At 43.9% G+C, this 22,614-nt stretch overlaps 3 protein-coding genes across 3 annotated transcripts; all 3 read left to right on the forward strand.

Moving 5' to 3' along the window:
- Window positions 1-5,959: 5,959 nt before the first annotated feature.
- On the forward strand, window positions 5,960-7,042 carry LOC138905424 (uncharacterized). Its single transcript, XM_070193948.1, has one exon. The coding sequence runs from the start codon at window positions 5,960-5,962 to the stop codon at window positions 7,040-7,042; it is 1,083 nt and encodes a 360-aa protein (XP_070050049.1).
- Window positions 7,043-8,613: 1,571 nt separating this feature from the next.
- On the forward strand, window positions 8,614-9,941 carry LOC138905425 (uncharacterized). The gene is made up of 2 exons (XM_070193949.1): window positions 8,614-9,057; window positions 9,474-9,941. Exons 1-2 carry the CDS (start codon window positions 8,614-8,616, stop codon window positions 9,939-9,941), a joined length of 912 nt encoding a protein of 303 aa, XP_070050050.1.
- A 7,202-nt stretch (window positions 9,942-17,143) lies between these two features.
- Window positions 17,144-18,226, forward strand: LOC138905426 (uncharacterized). The gene is made up of 2 exons (XM_070193950.1): window positions 17,144-17,494; window positions 17,630-18,226. Exons 1-2 carry the CDS (start codon window positions 17,144-17,146, stop codon window positions 18,224-18,226), a joined length of 948 nt encoding a protein of 315 aa, XP_070050051.1.
- The last annotated feature ends 4,388 nt before the right edge of the window (window positions 18,227-22,614 follow it).

Raw genomic sequence — 22,614 nt, forward strand, 5'->3', positions numbered from 1 at the left:
TCCCCAAACTCTCCGTCCGGCGACTCAAAGCATCGGCCACCACATTGGCCTTCCCCTGATGGTACAAAATAGTGATATCATAGTCCTTAAGAAGATCCAACCACCTCCACTGACACAAATTAAGATCCTTCTGCTTCAACAGATACTGCAAACTCCGGTGATTAGTATAGATCTCACAATGAACCCCATACAAATAATGATGCCAAATCTTCAAGCCGTGAACAATGGCTGCTAACTCAAGATCATGGAAATGATAATTCTTCTCATGGGTCTTTAACTGGTGTGAGTCATAGGTAGTCACCCTACCCTCCTACATCAGAACACATCCAATACCTACCCTCGAGGCATCACAATACATGGTGTAAGAACCTGAAGATGATAGGAGAACTAACACTGGAGTTGTGGTCAAAGTAGTCTTGAGCTTCTGAAAGCTCTCCTCACACTCATCCGACCACCTGAATGGAGCACCCTTTTGGGTAAATTTGGTCAATGGCGATGCAATAGATGAAAATCCCTCCACAAAGAGACGGTAATAACCCGCCAAACCAAGAAATCTCCTAATCTCCGCGGTTGAGGACGGTCTAGGCCAACTCTGCACCGCCTCTATCTTCTTCGGATCCACCCGAATACCCTCACTGGACACCATGTGCCCCAAGAATGCTAGTGAACCGAGCCAAAACTCACACTTGGAGAACTTTGCATAAAGCTTCTCCTCCCTCAATCTCTGCAATACAAACCTTAAATTCTGGGCATGCTCCTCCTGGCTACGAGAGTACACCAGGATGTCATCAATGAATACAATAACGAATAAGTCCAAATAGGGCTGGATTACATTGTTCATCAAATGCATGAACGTTGCTGGGGCATTGGTCAGCCCAAAAGACATCACCAAGAACTCATAATGGCCATAATGAGTCCTGAAAGCTGTCTTAAGAATATCCAAATCCCGAACCTTCATCTGGTGATAACTGTACCTCAAATCAATCTTGGAGAACACCCTCACTCCCTAAAGCTGGTCAAATAAATCATTAATACGAGGCAAAGGATACTTGTTCTTGACTGTGACCTTTTTCAACTGCCTGTAATCAATGCACATCCTCATAGAACTATCCTTCTTCTTTACAAATAGAACTGGTGCACCCCAAGGTGACACACTAGGCCGAATAAACCTCTTATCATGGAGTTCCTGATGTTTTTCCTTCAACTCCTTCAACTACGATACGGTGGAATAGAAATGGGCTGAGTGCCCGGCACCAAATCAATACCAAAGTCAATATCCCTGTTAGGCGGCATGTCCGGCAGGTCTGCAGGAAACACATCCGGAAAATCACATACCATCGGAATAGAATCAATGGCAGGAGTCTCTGCACTAACATCCCTCACAAATACCAAATAAGATAGGCAACCCTTCTCAACCATACCCTAAGCCTTGAAATATGTAATCACCCTACTAGGTAAATAATCTATAGAATCGCTCCACTCAACCCTCGAAAATCCCGGCATCGCCAACGTCATGGTCTTAGTGTGACAATCTAGAACAGCATGACATGGAGATAACCAATCCATACCCAATATCACATCAAAGTCAACCATACTGAGCAATAAAAGGTCCACTTGGGTCTTCAGAACCCCAATAGTAACCACATATGACCGATATATGCGGTCCACAACAATAGTATCACCCACAGGAGTAGATACATGAACAGAAAAAACTAAAGACTCACAGGGGCATATCCAGAAAATGGGCAAAATACGAGGAAACATATGAATACATGGAACCAGGGTCAAATAATACAGAGGCATCTCTGTGACAAACTGAGACAATACTTGTAATCACAGCATCTGAAGCAATAGCATCTGGTCTGGCAGGGAGGGCATAGAAACGGGCCTGACCACCCCCTGATCTGCCTCCCCCTCTCGGGCGACCCCTAGCTGACTGGGCTCCGCCCCTAGCTGGCTGAGCTCTACCCCTAGCTGGCTGGGCGGGTGGTGGAGGAACTGGTACTGGTGCGATCGGCCGAGTACTCCGATGTGGAGTCCCAGCCAATAGCCTAGGGCAATCTCTCACAATATGACCAAAATCTCTGCACTCGAAACAACCCCTCTCCTGATGAAACTGTTGTTCCTGATGCCCAAAAGAACTACCCAAGGATACTTGAGCGGGCGGGGCATGATGAGAACTCTGCGCTGGTAGTGCACTGAATGATGACTGGCCCTGCTGATGACTGTGAGAACCATGGCTAGATGATGTACCACGGTGAAATGGCCGAGCTGTCTGAGCTTGTCTGAAATGACGACCTCTACCGTGTTGGAACTGACCCCCAAAAGGAGCACCGCTGAATCCACCCTGACTACGAGGCCTCTTGGCCTCCCTCTCAACCCTTTACTAACCGCGAACCATCTCAATCTACCGAGCAATGTCGACAACCTCATCAAAGGTAGCACCAAACACCCTCTCTCTGGTCATAAGCAACCGTAGTTGAAAAGTGAGACCATCTATAAACCTCATGATCCTCTCCCTGTCTGTGGGAACCAACCAGATAGCATGACGGGCCAACTCCAAGAATCACATCTCATACTCTGTCACAGACATATCACCCTGGCAAAGCTGCTCAAACTGTCTGCGCAGCTACTCTCTGTGGGACTGAGGCACGAACTTCTCCAAAAAGACCACGGAAAATTGCTGCCAAGTAAGGGGTGCTGCGCCAACAGGCCTACGCCCCTCGTAACTGATAAGTAGGGATTTTAACCTATTATTTGCTCTCTTTTAATTGTGTTTAGGGCCAGAAATGCGTGAAGGTATTCCCGAAAACTACTGTAATATGCTTCTTGGAGGGATTGTTCAAAATGAGCTAAATGAGTCATAATCAACTCATAAAGGAGTCTAAACTAGAACAAAAACCAAAACTGGGCCAAAAGATATGAAACGCGGACAGCACAAATATTGTGCGGCCGTAAAAGCTACAACGCGGTTGCGAGCACTATTTCGAGGTCCGCGAAAGGAAGATTCAAAGAGATGGATTTTTGGGCTAAAACATGAACGCGTACCGCGTCAGAAAGGTGCGACCACGAAAGTAATTGCGCGGCCGCGATTGGAATTACGTGGACTGCGGTTACTGAGGTTCAAAGAGCTTACATTTTAAGCAAAAACAAGAAGTGCGGTCCGCGTCAAGATTATGCGGCCGCAGAAGTCTTCTACGCGACCGCGATGGAAATTACGCGGTCCGTGAAACCATGCTCAACCCAGATCCAGAAGTGAAGAACGTGGACCGCGATAGAATTACGCAGCCGCTAAAGCAAGAGTGCGGCCACGGTTAGAATTACGCGGCTGCGTAACCTCCGGAGAGGTATTTTTGTTTGAAAATTTCAGCTTAGTATTAATAGAACTTTTTGTCATTTTTAGAGGGGAGTGTATTAGCTGAGCACGTGAGACGGCTGAAACTTCTCTTTTGGGCAATTTTATATTAGATTCACCTTATAAAATTAGATTTTCATCTTTTAATCTAGTATTATGAATTTTATCTTCTTTTCATATTTGATTTCTACCATTTCTATGAGTAGCAAGACCCATAGCTAGGGTTGTGACCCAACCCTAGTGTGGGTATTTAATGGGTACTGAATTTTAGGGCTTGAATGTTTATGGGTTAGTGATATTTAGCCTAGTTCTTGCTAGAATTGTAGAATTAGTGGTTGCAAATACTGATTCATGCCTTTGTGACTTAGTCTCGTCTTGAGAAAGAGGGACTAAGTCTAGGAAAACTAGACTAACAAGGAATTGGGCGAACTCAAGAAATTGATAGCCCCAATTAAAGGGTTAAAGCTAGAGACAGTAATACCCGACTTGAGCTAATATCACGTGACTTGCATGAATACCCATTTGGACTTAAGAAAGCCAAATTGGGCAAAATCACTCAAACTATCGAGAGGTATAAAGTGAGTACTTGGGTGTGATAGCTATATTACGACCCCAAATTAATCAAGCTTGCCCTAGATTTTTGCTACCCGTTAGATATCCACCTAGGCAAAAGTCACTACCCTAGTCCTTTTAAACACTTGAAAACCAACATCAAAAAAAATATTGTACTTAGCTTTAATCATTGCATACAATAGAATAGAATTAGAAGTAGAATCAAAACCAAAATATGTGGAAGCGTAATTAGGAACAAAACAGGTATCTAGACTTAGATAAAACTGCATCGACCATCCTCGCTTCTCAATAGTAGTGCAGGCTTGGACCCGATCAATTTTTGGTTCCATTGCCGGGGAGTTAGACGGTCTTAGCTATATATCTAACTATTTGTGTGTTCTGTTCTTCTTTCCTTCCATTTTTCTAATTTTTGTGTGTCAATTGCTTTTAGGTACCAAATGGGCCTTCAGACATATTCCTCAGGGGGGAGGTAGATGAAAATGAAGTGGATGAGGTTCATCTTGAACCTCAAGTACAAAGAAGAGGTCGTCCGCCTCATGACAACGTTCCAAACCCTCCCCCACCTTCTCCAAGGGCAGCACACCGGGTGTTTCCCAATGAAGGCTACGCAAGTGCAATTGTCCTGCCCCGGATACGGGCGGGCATTTTCAAATAACCAATGTCATGCTTACTCTATTGGAACAAAGGAGTTTCTTCACCGGAGCTCCACATCAGAATGCATATAAGCATCTCAAAGGTTTTGTAAACACATGTTAGGGGAGCAAGCAGACGAATGTATTTGAGGACGCTTTGAGGTTAAGGCTTTTCCCTTTCTCACTTAGAGGGAAGGCTTTGGATTTGCTTGAGAGGCTAACCAACCATTCCATCACCACTTGAGATGAGTTGGCCGAGAAGTTCATAGCAAAGTTATTTTCTCCGGGACATATGGCAATATTGAGAGATGAAATCCTTGCTTCTAAACAAGAGCCAAATGAACCGTTATATGAGATTTGAGACCGGTACCAGACAATGGTCAAAGAATTCCCCAACAACGATATGACTAAAGCAATGATCCAGCAAACCTTTTATAGGGGTATCAACACAACTAACCAGTGTGTGGTGAATCAGCTCGCAGGGGGTAACTTCATGAACACGCCATATTCAGAAGCATATGAAATATTAGATGAGATGGCGGACAGCTCTTCAGCTTGGCAAAGTCGGGTCAATGTTCCTCAGGGTGACCCTAATGTTATCCACCTTCACAAGGAACTTCATGATCACTGACAAGCCATAACAGAGTTGACAACTACCATGAATCAGTTAGCCAAGGCACAACTTCAGCAGGTTCAGGGGCCAAAGCAAGTAAATCCATGGAAGGAGTGAATGTAATGGTTAACAAGAGGAGACAAAGAGGTCAACAAGTTCAACACAATCAGGATCAATTTGAGCAAAGTGGTAGTGGGTACAACCAAGATGACTCTTATGACGATCAAAGTGAAGAGGTTCAATATGTGAACAATTACCAAGGTCAACGGAGCAATGCTCCAAATCAACAATGGTGGAGAACACGGGGAAACAATCAAAATTGGGGCAACCAAGGCCAAGGGAATTGGAATTGTGGCAACAACGACAATCCGAACAATTGGGGGAACAACAATCAAAATTGGGGGAATCAAGGAAATAACCAAGGTAATTGGGGTGGCAACAATAATAGTAATTGGGGAGGAGAGGTTGGAACAACAATAATCAAGGGAATCGGGGGCCGGGCTTTCAAAGGCCCCTGATGTATCAACAACCCAACAACCCGCCTCCATATCTGTCACAAGGGCAAAGTTCTTCCAACAATGAGATGGGATGGATAGAAAGTATGTCCAAGCAAATGATGGAAAGAAACGCCGACTCCGATGCCCAAATAGCTTCCCACAATAGATCTATCCGCAACTTGGAAGTCCAAATGGGTCAAATTTCTCAAGCCTTGAATACTCGCCCTAGGGGGCACTACCAAGTGATACGGTAGTAAACCCAAAGGGTGGAAACAATACTGGCCATGTTATGGTGGTGACTACAAGAAGTGGTAGAGGTGGAGTTGCTAGTACCTCCAATCTAAGAAAGATCATGAATGATGATGTGGTTATGCAAGAAGAGGATGAGCCAAGAAATAATGAGAATGTGAATGATGAAGTGAGGATAGACATTGATGAAAACGTGGAGGAGACCCAAGATGATGTGAACCCGTCTAGGGAACACGTGATAGACATATCGGATCCGGTAGTGCCCAAAGCCACGGCTCCTTTGCCAAGGCCTCCTCCACCATATCCTCAAAGGCTCTCAAACAAAAACAACGAGAACAAATTCAAGAAATTCATTGATATGATGAAAAGTTTGTCCATAAATGTGCCTTTGGTTGAAGCTCTAGAACAAATGCCGGGTTATGCCAAGTTCATGAAGAACTTGGTAACAAAGAAGAGGTCAATGAACTATGAGACGATCAAAATAACACATCAAGTGAGTGCCATTTTGCATTCCATGGCTCCAAAGCTAGAAGATCCCGGTGCCTTTACAATTCCATGCACTATTGGTAGTGCCGATTTTGCCAAAACCTTGTGTGATTTGGGAGTGAGCATTAATTTGATGCTATATTCTGTGTTCAAGACATTAGGGATTGGGAAAACAAGACCTACTTCCATGAGTTTGCAAATGGCAGACCGAACAATGAAGAAGCCATTGGGGATAATTGATTATGTGCTAGTTCGGGTCGACAAGTTCATACTTCCCACAGATTTTGTGATACTCGACTGTGAGGTTGACTATGAGGTGCCAATCATATTGGAGAGACCTTTCCTAGCTACATGGAAGGACTTAGTTGATGTGGAAGCTGGGGAGCTCACCTTCCGGGTGGGCGGTGAAAAGGTTGTGTTCCACGTGTGCAAGTCAATGAGGCAGCCTAATTGCAACGAAGTACGTTTGTTTGTGGATTTTATGAATGAGGTGATTGTTGATGACACAAGTGCTATGATTAATATGGAAGACCCTTTGGAAGCTGTGTTATTGAATCATGATGAGGATGAGAAGGAAGGCTTGGTAGAATGTGCAAATGCTTTGCAAGGACTGGGATCTTACACATATGGACCCTGAAAACTTTCCTTGGACCTTGAGAACCGGAAGACTCTACCAACAAAGCCCTCAATCGAGGAGCCACCCACATTGGAGTTGAAGCCCTTGCCTTCACACCTCAGGTATGAGTTCTTAGGCCATTGTTCCACATTACCTGTTATTCTTTCTTCGTGCTTAACTAACGTGAAGGTAGATTCCACCCTTGCAGTACTTCAAAGAAGGAAGAAGGCAATAGGTTGGACATTGGCGGATATTCGGGGTATAAGCCCCGCCTTTTGCATGCACAAAATCATATTGGAGGAAGATGCCAAACCCTCCGTGGAACATTAAAGAAGGTTGAACGAGGCCATGCAAGATGTAGTCAAGAAAGAGATCATCAAGTGGCTAGATGCAGGGGTTGTGTACCCCATTTCTGATAGTTCATGGACTTTGTAGGTACAATGTGTCCCAAAGAAATGGGGCATGACTGTGATCACAAATGATAGAAATGAATTGATCCCCACAAGAATTGTCACCGGTTGGAGGGTATGCATGGATTATAGGAAGCTGAACAAAGTGACCCGGAAAGACCATTTTCCATTGCCATTTCTTGACCAAATGTTGGATAGACTTGCCAGACGTGCTTATTATTACTTTTTGGATAGGTATTCCGGATATAATCAGATTCACATTGCACCTTAAGACCAAGAGAAAACCACCTTCACTTGTCCGTATGGCACATTTGTGTTCTCAAGGATGCCGTTTGTTTTGTGTAATGCACCAGCTACTTTTCAGCGGTGTATGATGGCAATATTTACGGATATGGTGGAGGACTTTCTCGAGGTGTTCATGGATGATTTCAGTGTTGTGGGGGATTCCTTTGAAGAGTGCTTGGATAATCTTGATAAAGTGTTGGCCCGATGTGAAGAGACCAACTTAGTGCTTAATTGGGAGAAGTGACACTTTATGGTCGAGGAGGGCATTGTCCTCGGCCATAAGATCTCCAAGAATGGTATTGAAGTGGAAAAAGCAAAAATTGAAGTGATATCAAAAATCCCTCCTCCGACTTCTGTCAAGGGAGTGAGGAGCTTTCTTGGTCACGCGGGGTTTTACCATAGGTTCATCAAGGATTTCTCAAAAGTGGTGAACCCCTTGTGCAAATTGTTGGAAAAAGATGTCAAGTTTGTGTTCAATGATGATTGCATGAAAGCTTTTGAGCTACTCAAGTATAGGTTGACTACCACTCCCATCATTACCGCACACAATTGGAGCTTACAATTTGAGCTCATGTGCGATGCTAACAACGTTGCGGTAGGAGCGATATTGGGGCAAAGAATCAACAAGATATTTCATCCGGTCTTTTATACAAGCAAAACAATGAACGACTCCCAAGTCAACTACACGGTGACTGAGAAAGAGCTATTAGCCATTATCTTCGCCATGGAAAAGTTCCGCCCGTACCTCATGGGTACCAAAGTGATTGGCACAACGATCACCCGGCACTTCGTTATTTGATGAGTAAAAAGGACTCTAAGGCTAGGTTGATGAGATGAGTTCTTCTTCTACAAGAGTTTGACCTTGAAATCATAGACCAAAAAGGGAGTGAGAATCATATGACGGACCACTTGTCATGCTTGGAAGAGGAGGGGAGGCCCCATGATGGCCTTGAGGTTAATGATTCGTTTCCGGATGAACAACTCCTCTCCGTGTCTTTAACTGGGATACCTTGGTTCGCTGATGTGGCTAACTTTCTTGTGACCAGCATTGTCCCGAATGAGCTCTCTTCTAACCAAAGGAAGAATCTCAAACGTGATTGCTTGGATTATTATTGGGACGAGCCATATCTTTTCAAAAGTTGCAATGATGGTGTTATCCGGAGATGTGTTCCGGAAGAAGAGCAATTGAGTATTCTTGAAGCTTGCCATTCCTTGCCCTATAGTGGTCACCATGGTGGGGCGAGAACCACTACAAAGGTCCTAAGTTATGGATTCTATTGGCCTACCTTGTACGAAGACGCTAGTGGCTCGTTAGGTGTTGTGATGAGTGCCAAAGAGCCGGTGGAATTTTCAAGAAGAATGAAATGCCTCTCACCACCATCCTTGAGATTGATATTTTCGATGTGTGGGGCATCGACTTTATGGGACCATTTGTGAGTTTATGTGGGAACACTTATATTCTTGTTGTTGTGGATTATGTTTCCAAATGGGTTGAAGTTGTGGCTTTGCCCAGCAATGAGGCACGAAGTGTGGTGGCTTTCTAAAATAAAAATATCTTCACAAGGCTCGGCACCCCAAGGGCTATCATTAGTGATGGGGGTTCTCATTTTTGCAACAAAACCTTTGACACTTTACTTTCCAATTATGGTGTCAATCATAAGGTGTCAACCCCCTATTATCCCTAGGCAAGTGGATAGGTTGAAGTCTCCAATAGGGAGATCAAGAGCATTCTATCTAAGACTGTTAATGCAAACCAGACTGATTGGTCAATGAAACTTAACGATGCTTTATGGGCCTATAGAACAGCTTACAAGACTCCAATTGGTATATCTCCATACCGGTTGGTGTTTGGGAAAGCATGTCATCTTCCAATTGAATTAGAGCACAAGGCCATGTGGGCGCTGAAGAAATTGAACCTTGAATGGGATGTAGCTGCCAATCTACAGGTAGAGCAACTAAACGAACTTGATGAGTTCCGATTCCATGCTTATTCCAGCTCGTCCTTGTATAAGGACAAGATGAAGTACTTACATGATAAGTATATCCGGAAGAAAGAATTCAAGGAAGGTAACTTAGTTCTTCTATTCAACTCTCGGTTACGGATGTTTTCGGGAAAGCTCAAGTCGAAGTGGAGTGGTCCTTTCGAAGTGGTACATATGACTCCTTTCGGTGCTCTAGATTTGAAATACAAGAATGGTGAGATCTTTAGAGTCAATGGGCACTGAGTGAAGCACTACCTTGGCAAGATTGATGATAGCCGCATTGTGGAATTGATCCATCTCAAATGATGATGGTAACATGCATCGTGCCGCGACGTTAAATCAAGCGCTTCTTGGGAGGTAACCTATGTGTTTTTCTTTCTTTTGATTTTCTTCGTAGATTAGACATTGTTTTGGACTAACCGGTTGTGAAGTGTATGTAGGAATTAGTTATGCAGTGCAGGAAATTGACAAGGAAAAAATTTAGCTAAGTGGTGAACTTTCGCGGACCGCGCTCAAAATTTTGCGGACCGCATGAGCACTTCGCGGCCACACAATTTTGTGCGCGGTCGCATAGCTGAAATGGGCAAAATGCCAACTCTCTGAAGTTGGCCTGTCAAAATACCTTCAGAGTTTGCGGCCGCGTTCAAATTTTTGCGGTCCGCACAAAAAGTGTGGTCGCGGCCAATTTTTCGCGGACCGCGCCCGTGCATCTGATGCAGATCTACAGAAAGGTAAAAAGTGCGGATCGCGACAAAATTCCGCGGCCGCACTCAGGTAAGGCGGTGGTGTCACTGGGTTCTGAGTATAAATAGGAGTTCTTGAAACTTTTCATACTTTACGAACCCTAACCTCTCAAACTCACCTAAAGCATTGTGCATCCTTACTTGGTTTTAAACTTATCCTTACAACTGGTATGTTCATTTCAATAATTTGGTTTTATCTTTTTCTTTTCTTTTCTCTTTGTTTTAATTTTTCTTTTTAGATAGGGTTAGAATCATGCCAAATTATCAAATTAATGCTTAATATTTTACTAACAACATATGGGTAGTGTTTGTATGCATAATGTGGGTTGGGGTTAGTAACATTGCATGTTTAATTGCTACAATTCATGGGTAATTAGTGAAAACCTTAGTTTTAAGTGTTCATCAGTGCCGATTTATTTTGAATTTCGCGGCCGCGGTCCGCGATAGGGTATGCGGTCGCGTCCAAAATTACGCGGTCTATGATACCCTAGCTTCAAGGCACTGATAGTTATTTAGAATTCGCGGCCGCGTTCATTTTTATGCTGTCCGCGATTGGTCTTTCGCGGCCCTCATTTTTGTGCGGTCCGCGATTGATCAAGTTCAGAGAGCTAGTAGTCTGAGCCTGGCCTCTTCGCAGCCGCGTTCACTTTTACGCGGTTCGTGATGGGCAGTTCATGGCCGCACTCATTTTTGTGCGGTCCACGATGCCCTGTTCTGAGAAGCATTGTTTCCTCTGACACAAGTGAATACCTCTCATCCCGGGAGACTTCTGAGGGGGATTCTGTACAACCACAACTGGAGGGCACAATCACAACAATTCCCCGATATATTCCATTTAGTCGATGAACCTACCTCCTCCTCTAGTTCTTCTAATGGCTCAGAGGGAGGTAGTCAGGCATCCGAACCATCTTCCTCACCTGCTACAACAACTGCCCCAACAGTTACCCCAATCATTTTAGATGAGGATGATGAGGTCCCGGATGAGGGGAGAGAGGGTGACACAATTATGGGAGTCCTGGCTAGATCAAAGAGGCCAGAGGTGTGGGATGATAGATTTGTAAGTGAGAAGGTGTATGGAAAAGTTCGGGAATGGTGGCCCCAAAGGCCGCTCACTCTTGAGCGACAATTCATAACCAAAGACCTAAGCCAGCATAATCCAAATATCCTACGGCAATTTACAGAGAGAAAAAGATGGAAATGGTTCACCTGCTGGATGCATGATGCATATGAATACCATGTCAAGGAATTTTATGCCAATGTTGCCCACATCAAAAAGGGTACAAAGGTAACAAAGGTCCGGAACTTGAAAATCCGGTTTGATGGCCACGCACTGAACACATATGTAGGGTTTGAGGATGTCGAGGCAGTGCAATACCTGGAAAAGCTAGCATTGGGTGATGCAGTTCACCCATGGCTAGATGAGATACTTGCTATTCCAGGGACAACACCTGCATGGCTCAAAACAGGAGTTCAAATTGTCAGACCCACCCTTAACTTTGAAGCAAAAGGGTGGGCAACATTCGTGTGCAGCCGTCTTGACTCGTGCCAACCTGAGAATGTCCTTCCACTCCCCCGGGCAGTATTGGTAGCTTCCATCATGGCCGGCTATCCTATTAATATGGGAAACTTGATGTCCTACAACATCTCCAATGCAGTCCAGAAAGAAGAGAGATTGTATCCCTACCCCAACTTCCTCACAGAGTATTTCCAAGACCAAGGGGTAGAGCCGAGACATTTTGATGTAGAGGTGAAGGATAAAAAGCCTTTCTCATGGTATAGCCTCCAAGGAGCGGACAACCCTAAAGCCAAGGGTAAAGCCACTACCTCCACTGGCCAGTCTGAAGAGCCAAGGGTAGTGGCCACCGGGTCAGAGCCTTCCACAACAGAAGGTTCTTCAGCTGCCATGCCTCCTCCTTCCTCCAGGCCATCCATCACATTGCCATTATTTGTGCCTTCATCTTCCACCTACCCTCAGACTGCACTGCGGGTTTCACAGACACCATCCAGCCTCAACAACTAGATGCAGGCTGCTACCACAAAGCTGACTGCCCTATCCAGTGCAGTAGCAGCACAATCAGCCCTAGCATAGCTTCAGGTACCTCCAACAGTGGAGGATTCATTGAAGGAGCTTCTGGGCAACCAGAAGAAGCTCATGGACAACCAAAAGAAGATCATGGAGACTTTGGATGCACATGGTAAGGTTATCAAGGATCTGGGCAAGCAGGTGAAGAAGATGAGGAAGACTCAGGCCTCAAAGGAGTCACTGGAAATGCTGAAAAGGGAGGTAGAGAAGATTGCCTCTGTTGGAGATAGCCCACTGGACCTGCTCATAGAGGAGGCAGCCCCAACAGCACTGGCAGCAGAGCATGAGGCATCAGATGCAGTAGCTAGCCAGTCTGAGGAGTCGGCTGCCACTACACATATTGTTGAGGAGATGATCCAGATGCTCAGCAAACCCGTGGTCCCCCAGTTAGAGGATGTGGAGATCCAGTTAGAGGACACAGAGGTAGCTGATGATCCTATGCAGTCTGAGGATCCCACTCATGTTCCTGACCCGATGCAGACAGAGACCACATAGGGAGTTCTCTTTACTCTATAACCTTTCCCTGGTCTTATTTTGATATTAGCATTGAGGACAATGCTATTTTTTATTTGGGGGAGGGGGGGGTGATCCATTTTAATTTGATTTGTGATGATATTTGGTATCTACTAACTATGCTACTATTTTTCTTTATCCTTATTTACCATTATTTTCACTTTTGGTATGTACATAATTTTACCATTCGATGTATATATTCATTTTCATTATGTATATATTCATTTACTCCATTTTGTACATATTCAGTTTACTTTCTGTAGTTTACTTCATAACTTCTTTCGTTATTTTTCCTTAATAGCTTAGCTTCTTATTTCCTCGAGTAGCTTCTTTTTAAGTTTTTAGCTTCTTTTTACATTTTGTGTGAGCAATAAGCCTTTGGTTTTCTTAATGCCACGGTTCTTTCCAAAGGTGGATGTTGTGTGAACCGGGTGGCTCTTCCCAACGATGGATGGTGTGACAACCTTCTTAAGGGATCGAGTCCGTTCTCTTTTTGTTTTGGTGTATATAGTAGTAGTAATGAATAAAAGTGTCTCAAGCAGGATTCACTTGGTACTAACACATTTACCTTCGACCCCATGATTAGAGACAAGTTGATTGGCAAAGATTAGCTCTAGTTGTGACCTTTAGACTCTTGAGTTGACTAAGACAATAATCGATGGTTTCCTTGAGCCATTTGTGATTTTCAATCTTAGCTAGGGTTGTTGTGGGCCCTCGACTGTATTCTCTTTAACAATCCAGCAGCTTGAGAGGTGAGGTATTGAATTGCAAGTCCAAGTCCCGTGCCAATAAGTCTAGAACTTGCCCTGAATGTTTGTCTAGGCAAAATTCTAAGTGTAGCTCAACTTGAGAAATGATTGTAGGCTCTCCTTGGTCCAATTTGAACTTTGAAAGCTTTCGTAGCCTACCAATATGATATCCCTAGTCAACCCCTTTGAGCCTAAGCCTTTTTCATTCAATAGCCACATTACAAGCCTTTATCCGTTCTATAATGACCCTCTCTCTTTCCTTCAACTACGCGGACAAAAAGGAGTCTAAACTAGAACAAAAACCAAGACTGGGCCAAAAGATATGAAATGCGGACAACACAAATATTGTGCGGCCGCAAAAGCTACAACGCGATTGCGAGCACTATTTCGAGGTCCGCAAAAGGAAGATTCAGAGAGATGGATTTTTTGGGCTAAAACATGAACGCGGACCGCGTCAGAAAGGTGCGGCCGCTAAAGTAATTGCGCGGCCGCGATTGAATTACGTGGAATGCGGTTGCTGAGGTTCAGAGAGCTTACATTTTAAGCAAAAACAAGAAGTGCAGTCCGCGTCAAGATTATGCGGCTGCGGAAGTCTTCTACGCGACTGCGATGGAAATTACGCGGTCCGTGAAACCATGATCAACCCAGATCCAGAAGTGAAGAACGTGGACCGCGATAGAATTACGCGGCCGCTAAAGCAAGAGTGCGGCCACGGTCAGAATTACACGGCTGCGTAACCTCTGCAGGGGTATTTTTGTCTAAAAATTTCTGCTTAGTATAAGTAGAACTTTTTGTCATTTTTAGAGGGGGGTGTATTAGCTGAGCACGTGAGACGGCTGAAACTTCTCTTTTGGGCAATTTTATATTAGATTCACCTTATAACATTAGATTTTCATCTTTTAATCAAGTATTATGAATTTTATCTTCTTTTCATATTTGATTTCTGCTATTTCTATGAGTAGCTAGACCCATAGCTAGGGTTGTGACCCAACCCAATGTGGGTATTTAATGGGTACTGAATTTTAGGACTTGAATGTTTATGGGTTAGTGATATTTAGCCTAGTTCTTGCTAGAATTGTAGAATTAGTGGTTGCAAATACTAATTCATGCCTTTGTGACTTAGTCTCTTCTTGAGAAAGAGGGACTAAGTCTAGGAAAACTAGACTAACAAGGAATTGGGCGAACTCAAGAAATTGATAGCCCCAATTAAAGGGTTAAAGCGAGAGACAGTAATACCCGACTTGAGCTAATATCACGTGACTTGCATGAATACCCATTTGGACTTAAGAAAGCCAAATTGGGCAAAATCACTCAAACTATCGAGAGGTATAAATGAGTACTTGGGTGTGATAGCTATATTACGACCCCAAATTAATCAAGCTTGCCCTAGATTCTTGCTACCCGTTAGATATCCACCTAGGCGAAAGTCACTACCCTAGTCCTTTTAAACACTTGAAAACCAACATCAAAAACAATATTGTACTTAGCTTTAATCATTGCATACAATAGAATAGAATTAGAAGTAGAATCAAAACCAAAATATGTGGAAGCGTAATTAGGAACAAAACACGTATCTAGACTTAGATAAAACTGCATCGACCATCCTCGCTTCTCAATAGTAGTGCAGGCTTGGACCCGATCAATTTTTGGTTCCATTGCCGGGGAGTTAGACGGTCTTAGCTATATATCTAACTATTTGTGTGTTCTGTTCTTCTTTCCTTCCATTTTTCTAATTTTTGTGTGTCAATTGCTTTTAGGTACCAAATGGGCCCTCAGACATATTCCTCGGGGGGGAGGTAGATGAAAATGAAGTGGATGAGGTTCATCTTGAACCTCAAGTACAAAGAAGAGGTCGTCCGCCTCATGACAACGTTCCAAAACCTCCCCTACCTCCTCCAAGGGCAGCACACCGGGTATTTCCCAATGAAGGCTACGCAAGTGCAATTGTCTTGCCCCGGATACGGGCGGGCATTTACAAATAACCAATGTCATGCTTACTCTATTGGAACAAAGGAGTTTCTTCACCGGAGCTCCACATCAGAATGCATATAAGCATCTCAAAGGTTTTGTAGACACATCTTAGGGGAGCAAGCAGACGAATGTATTTGAGGATGCTTTGAGGTTAAGGCTTTTCCCTTTCTCACTTAGAGGGAAGGCTTTGGATTGGCTTGAGAGGCTAACCAACCATTCCATCACCACTTGAGATGAGTTGGCCGAGAAGTTCATAGCAAAGTTATTTTCTCCGGGACATATGGCAATATTGAGAGATGAAATCCTTGCTTCTAAACAAGAGCCAAATGAACCATTATATGAGATTTGAGACCGGTACCGGACAATGGTCAAAGAATTCCCCAACAACGATATGACTGAAGCGATGATCCAGCAAACCTTTTATAGGGGTATCAACACAACTAACCAGTGTATGGTGAATCAGCTCGCATGGGGTAACTTCATGAACACGCCATACTCAGAAGCATATAAAATATTATATGATATGGCGGACACCTCTTCAGCTTGGCAAAGTCGGGTCAACGTTCCTCAGGGTGACCCTAATGTTATCCACCTTCACAAGGAACTTCATGATCACTGACAAGCCATAACAGAGTTGACAACTACCATGAATCAGTTAGCCAAGGCACAGCTTCAGCAGGTTCAGGGGCCAAAGCAAGTAAATCCATGGAAGGAGTGAATGTAATGGTTAACAAGAGGAGACAAAGAGGTCAACAAGTTCAACACAATCAGGATCAATTTGAGCAAAGTGGAAGTGGGTACAACCAAGATGACTCTTATGACGATCAAAGTGAAGAGGTTCAATATGTGAACAATTACCAAGGTCAACGGAGCAATGCTCCAAATCAACAATGGTGGAGAACACGGGGAAACAATCAAAATTAGGGCAACCAAGGCCAAGGGAATTGGAATTGTGGCAACAACGACAATCCGAACAATTGGGGGAACAACAATCAAAATTGGGGGAATCAAGGAAATAACCAAGGTAATTGGGGTGGCAACAATAATAGTAATTGGGGAGGAGAGGTTGGAACAACAATAATCAAGGGAATCTGGGGCGGGCTTTCAGAGGCCCCCGATGTATCAGCAACCCAACAACCCGCCTCCATATCTGTCACAAGGGCAAAGTTCTTCCAACAATGAGATGGGACGGATAGAAAGTATGTTCAAGCAAATGATGGAAAGAAACGCCGACTCCGATGCCTAAATAGCTTCCCACAATAGATCTATCCGCAACTTGGAAGTCCAAATGGGTCAAATTTCTCAAGCCTTGAATACTCGCCCTAGGGGGCACTACCAAGTGATACGGTAGTAAACCCAAAGGGTGGAAACAATATTGGCCATGTTATGGTGGTGACTACAAGAAGTGGTAGAGGTGGAGTTGCTAGTACCTCCAATCCAAGAAAGATCGTGAATGATGATGTGGTTATGCAAGAAGAGGATGAGACAATAAATGATGAGAATGTGAATGATGAAGTGAGGATAGACATTGATGAAAATGTGGAGGAGACCCAAGATGATGTGAACCCGTCTAGGGAATACGTGATAGACATAACGGATCCGGTAGTGCCCAAAGCCATGGCTCCTTTGCCAAGGCCTCCTCCACCATATCCTCAAAGGCTCTCAAATAAAAACAACGAGAACCAATTCAAGAAATTCATTGATATGATGAAAAGTTTGTCCATAAATGTGCCTTTGGTTGAAGCTCTAGAACAAATGCCGGGATATGCCAAGTTCATGAAGGACTTGGTAACAAAGAAGAGGTCAATGAACTATGAGACGATCAAAATGACACATCAAGTGAGTGCCATTTTGCATTCCATGGCTCCAAAGCTAGAAGATCCCGGTGCCTTTACAATTCCATGCACTATTGGTAGTGCCGATTTTGCCAAAACCTTGTGTGATTTGGGAGTGAGCATTAATTTGATGCCATATTCTGTGTTCAAGACATTGGAGATTGGGAAACCAAGACCTACTTCCATGAGGTTGCAAATGGCGGACCGAACAATGAAGAAGCCATTGGGGATAATTGATTATGTGCTAGTTCGGGTCGACAAGTTCATACTTCCCCCAGATTTTGTGATACTCGACTGTGAGGTTGACTATAAGGTGCCAATCATATTGGAGAGACCTTTCCTAGCTACATGTAAGGACTTAGTAGATGTGGAAGCTGGGGAGCTCACCTTCCAGGTGGGCGGTGAAAAAGTTGTGTTCCACGTGTGCAAGTCAATGAGGCAGCCTAATTGCAACGAAGTACGTTTGTTTGTGGATTTTATGAATGAGGTGATTGTTGATGACACAAGTGCTATGATTAATATGGAAGACCCTTTGGAAGCTGTGTTATTGAATCATGATGAGGATGAGAAGGAAGGCTTGGTAGAATGTGCAAATGCTTTACAAGGACTGGGATCCTACACATATGGACCCTGAAAACTTTCCTTGGACCTTGAGAACCGGAAGACTCTACCAACAAAGCCCTCAATCAGGGAGCCACCCACATTGGAGTTGAAGCCCTTGCCTTCACACCTCAGGTATGAGTTCTTAGACCATTGTTACACATTACCTGTTATTCTTTCTTCGTGCTTAACTAACGTGCAGGTAGATTCCACCCTTGCAGTGCTTCAAAGAAGGAAGAAGGCAATAGGTTGGACATTGGCGGATATTCGGGGTATAAGCCCCGCCTTTTGCATGCACAAAATCATATTGGAGGAAGATGCCAAACCCTCCCTGGAACATTAAAGCAGGTTGAACAAGGCCATGCAAGATGTAGTCAAGAAAGAGATCATCAAGTGGCTAGATGCAGGGGTTGTGTACCCCATTTCTGATAGTTCATGGACTTCGCCGGTACAATGTGTCCCAAAGAAAGGGGGCATGACTGTGATCACAAATGATAGAAATGAATTGATCCCCACAAGAACTGTCACCGGTTGGAGGGTATGCATGGATTATAGGAAGCTGAACAAAGTGACCCGGAAAGACCATTTTCCATTGCCATTTCTTGACCAAATGTTGGATAGACTTGCCGGACGTGCTTATTATTACTTTTTGGATAGGTATTCCGGATATAACCAGATTCACATTGCACCTTAAGACCAAGAGAAAACCACCTTCACTTGTCCGTATGGCACATTTGTGTTCTCAAGGATGCCGTTTGTTTTGTGTAATGCACCAGCTACTTTTCGACGGTGTATGATGGCAATATTTACGGATATGGTGGAGGACTTTCTCGAGGTGTTCATGGATGATTTCAGTGTTGTGGGGGATTCCTTTGAAGAGTGCTTGGATAATCTTGATAAAGTGTTGGCCCGATGTGAAAAGACCAACTTAGTGCTTAATTGGGAGAAGTGACACTTTATGGTCGAGGAGGGCATTGTCCTCGGCCATAAGATCTCCAAGAATGGTATTGAAGTGGAAAAAGCAAAAATTGAAGTGATATCAAAAATCCCTCCTCCGACTTCTGTCAAGGGAGTGAGGAGCTTTCTTGGTAACGCGGGGTTTTACCGTAGGTTCATCAAGGATTTCTCAAAAGTGGTGAACCCCTTGTGCAAGTTGTTGGAAAAAGATGTCATGTTTGTGTTCAATGATGATTGCATGAAAGATTTTGAGCTACTCAAGTATAGGTTGACTACCACTCCCATCATTACCGCACACAATTGGAGCTTACAATTTGAGCTCATGTGCGATGCTAACAACGTTGCGGTAGGAGCGATATTGGGGCAAAGAATCAACAAGATATTTCATCCGGTCTTTTATACAAGCAAAACAATGAACGACTCCCAAGTCAACTACACGGTGACTGAGAAAGAGCTATTAGCCATTGTCTTCGCCATGGAAAAGTTCCGCCCGTACCTCATGGGTACCAAAGTGATTGTGCACAACGATCACCCGGCACTTCGTTATTTGATGAGTAAAAAGGACTCTAAGGCTAGGTTGATGAGATGAGTTCTTCTTCTACAAGAGTTTGACCTTGAAATCATAGACCAAAAAGGGAGTGGGAATCATGTGGCGGACCACTTGTCCTGCTTGGAAGAGGAGGGGAGGCCCCATGATGGCCTCGAGGTTAATGATTCGTTTTCGGATGAACAACTCTTCTCCGTGTCTTTAACTGGGATACCTTGGTTTGCTGATGTGGCTAACTTTCTTGTGACCGGCATTGTCCCGAATGAGCTCTCTTCTAACCAAAGGAAGAATCTCAAACGCGATTGCTTGGATTATTATTGGGATGAGCCATATCTTTTCAAAAGTTGCAATGATGGTGTTATCCGGAGATGTGTTCGGGAAGAAGAGCAATTGAGTATTCTTGAAGCTTGCCATTCCTTGCCCTATGGTGGTCACCTTGGTGGGGCGAGAACCACTACAAAGGTCCTAAGTTATGGATTCTATTGGCCTACCTTGTACGAAGATGCTAGTGAGCTCGTTAGGTATTGTGATGAGTGCCAAAGAGCCGGTGGAATTTTCAAGAAGAATGAAATGCCACTCACCACCATCCTTAAGATTGATATTTTCGATGTGTGGGACATCGACTTTATGGGACCATTTATGAGTTTATGTGGGAACACTTATATTCTTGTTGTTGTGGATTATGTTTCCAAATGGGTTGAAGTTGTGGCTTTGCCCAACAATGAGGCACGAAGTGTGGTGGCTTTCTTAAATAAAAATATCTTCACAAGGCTTGGCACCCCAAGGGCTATCATTAGTGATGGGGGTTCTCATTTTTGCAACAAAACCTTTGACACTTTACTTTCCAAGTATGGTGTCAATCATAAGGTGTCAACCCCCTATCATCCCTAGGCAAGTGGACAGGTTGAAGTCTCCAATAGGGAGATCAAGAGCATTCTATCTAAGAATGTCAATGCAAACCGGACTGATTGGTCAATGAAACTTGACGATGCTTTATGGGCCTATAGAACAGCTTACAAGACTCCAATTGGTATATCTCCATACCGGTTGGTAATTGGGAAAGCATGTCATCTTCCAATTGAATTAGAGCACAAAGCCATGTGGGCGCTGAAGAAATTGAACCTTGAATGGGATGTAGCTGCCAATCTACGGGTAGAGCAACTAAACGAACTTGATGAGTTCCGATTCCATGCTTATTCCAGCTCGTCCTTGTATAAGGACAAGATGAAGTACTTACATGATAAGTATATTCGAAAGAAAGAATTCAAGGAAGGTAACTTAGTTCTTCTATTCAACTCTCGGTTACGGATGTTTCCGTGAAAGCTCAAGTCGAAGTGGAGGGGTCCTTTCGAAGTGGTACATGTGACTCCTTTCGGTGCTCTAGATTTGAAATACAAGAATTGTGAGATCTTTTGAGTCAATGGGCACTGAGTGAAGCACTACCTTGGCAAGATTGATGATAGCCACATTGTGGAATTGATCCATCTCAAATGATGATGGTACCATGCATCGTGCCACGACGTTAAATCAAGCGCTTCTTGGGAGGCAACCCATGTGTTTTTCTTTCTTTTGATTTTCTTCGTAGATTAGACATTGTTTTGGACTAACCAGTTGTGAAGTGTATGTAGGTATTGGTTATGCAGTGCAAGAAATTGACAAGGAAAAAATTTAGCTAAGTGGTGAACTTTCGCGGACCGCGCTCAAAATTTTGCGGACCGCATGAGCACTTCGCGGCCACACAATTTTGCGCGCGGTCGCATAGCTAAAATGGGCAAAATGCCAACTTTTTGAAGTTGGCCTGTCAAAATACCTTCAGAGTTCGCGGCCGCGTTCAAATTTTTGCGGTCCGCACAAAAAGTGCGGTCGCGGCCAGTTTTTCGCGGACCGCGCCCGTGCATCTGAGGCAGATCTACAGAAAGGTAAAAAGTGCGTATCGCGACAAAATTTTGTGGCCGCACTCAGGTTAGGCGGTGGGGTCACTGGGTTCTGAGTATAAATATGAGTTCTTGAAACTTTTCACACTTTACGAACCCTAACCTCTCAAACTCACCTAAAGCATTGTGCATCCTTACTTGGTTTTAAACTTATCCTTACAACTGGTATGTTCATTTCAATAATTTGATTTTATCTTTTTCTTTTCTTTTCTCTTTGTTTTAATTTTTCTTTTTAGATGGGGTTAGAATCATGCAAAATTATCAAATTAATGCTTAATTTTTTATTAACAACATATGGGTAGTGTTTGTATGCATAATGGGGGTTGGGGTTAGTAACATTGCATGTTTAATTGCTACAATTCTTGGGTAATTAGTGAAAACCTTAGTTTTAAGTGTTCATCAGTGCCGATTTATTTTTAATTCCGGGGCCGCGGTCCGCGATAGGGTATGCGGTCGCGTCCAAAATTACGCGGTCCATGATACCCTAGCTTCAAGGCACTGATGGTTATTTAGAATTCGCGGCCGCGTTCATTTTTATGCTGTCCGCGATTGGTCTTTCACGGCCACACTCATTTTTGTGGGGTCCGCGGTTGATCAAGTTCAGAGAGCTAGTAGTCTGAGCCTGGCCTCTTCGCAGCCGCGTTCACTTTTACGCGGTCCGCGACGGGCAGTTCGTGGCCGCACTCATTTTTATGCAGTCCGCGATGCCCTGTTCTGAGAAGCATTGTTTTTCATTTCATATGTACTGCTTTAATACATGATTGAACCCCAATGCTAACTGGCTTTCACTACTTGTGTGTTGCAGAAAATGGTGCATTCTCGTGGGGGAGGAGACACTTCAAAGGGGAGTGTAGAATCCTCCCGAGGCCGGGGTAAAGGAAAGCAAACCTTACCCTTAGCATAGCTAATGATAATAGAGCTCAAGAAACTTACCTCAGTGAATACCCTTGAATCCACTTCAAAAGTCACTCCAAAAACTCCAAA

This window comes from Nicotiana tomentosiformis, chromosome 2 (genome assembly GCF_000390325.3).
Source record: "Nicotiana tomentosiformis chromosome 2, ASM39032v3, whole genome shotgun sequence".
Classification (NCBI taxonomy): Eukaryota; Viridiplantae; Streptophyta; class Magnoliopsida; order Solanales; family Solanaceae; genus Nicotiana; species Nicotiana tomentosiformis.

Excerpts from the sequence above, each read along its gene's own strand:
- LOC138905425 (XM_070193949.1), top strand. The coding sequence starts at position 8,614 with ATGACGGACCACTTGTCATGCTTGGAAGAGGAGGGGAGGCCCCATGAT. Across the intron at positions 9,058-9,473 it reads TGATGAGTGCCAAAGAGCCG|ACTGATTGGTCAATGAAACT; the intron begins GTGGAATTTTCA and ends AATGCAAACCAG.
- LOC138905426 (XM_070193950.1), top strand. The coding sequence starts at position 17,144 with ATGGTGGTGACTACAAGAAGTGGTAGAGGTGGAGTTGCTAGTACCTCC. Across the intron at positions 17,495-17,629 it reads TGTCCATAAATGTGCCTTTG|CTAGAAGATCCCGGTGCCTT; the intron begins GTTGAAGCTCTA and ends ATGGCTCCAAAG.
- LOC138905424 (XM_070193948.1), top strand. The coding sequence starts at position 5,960 with ATGGTGGTGACTACAAGAAGTGGTAGAGGTGGAGTTGCTAGTACCTCC.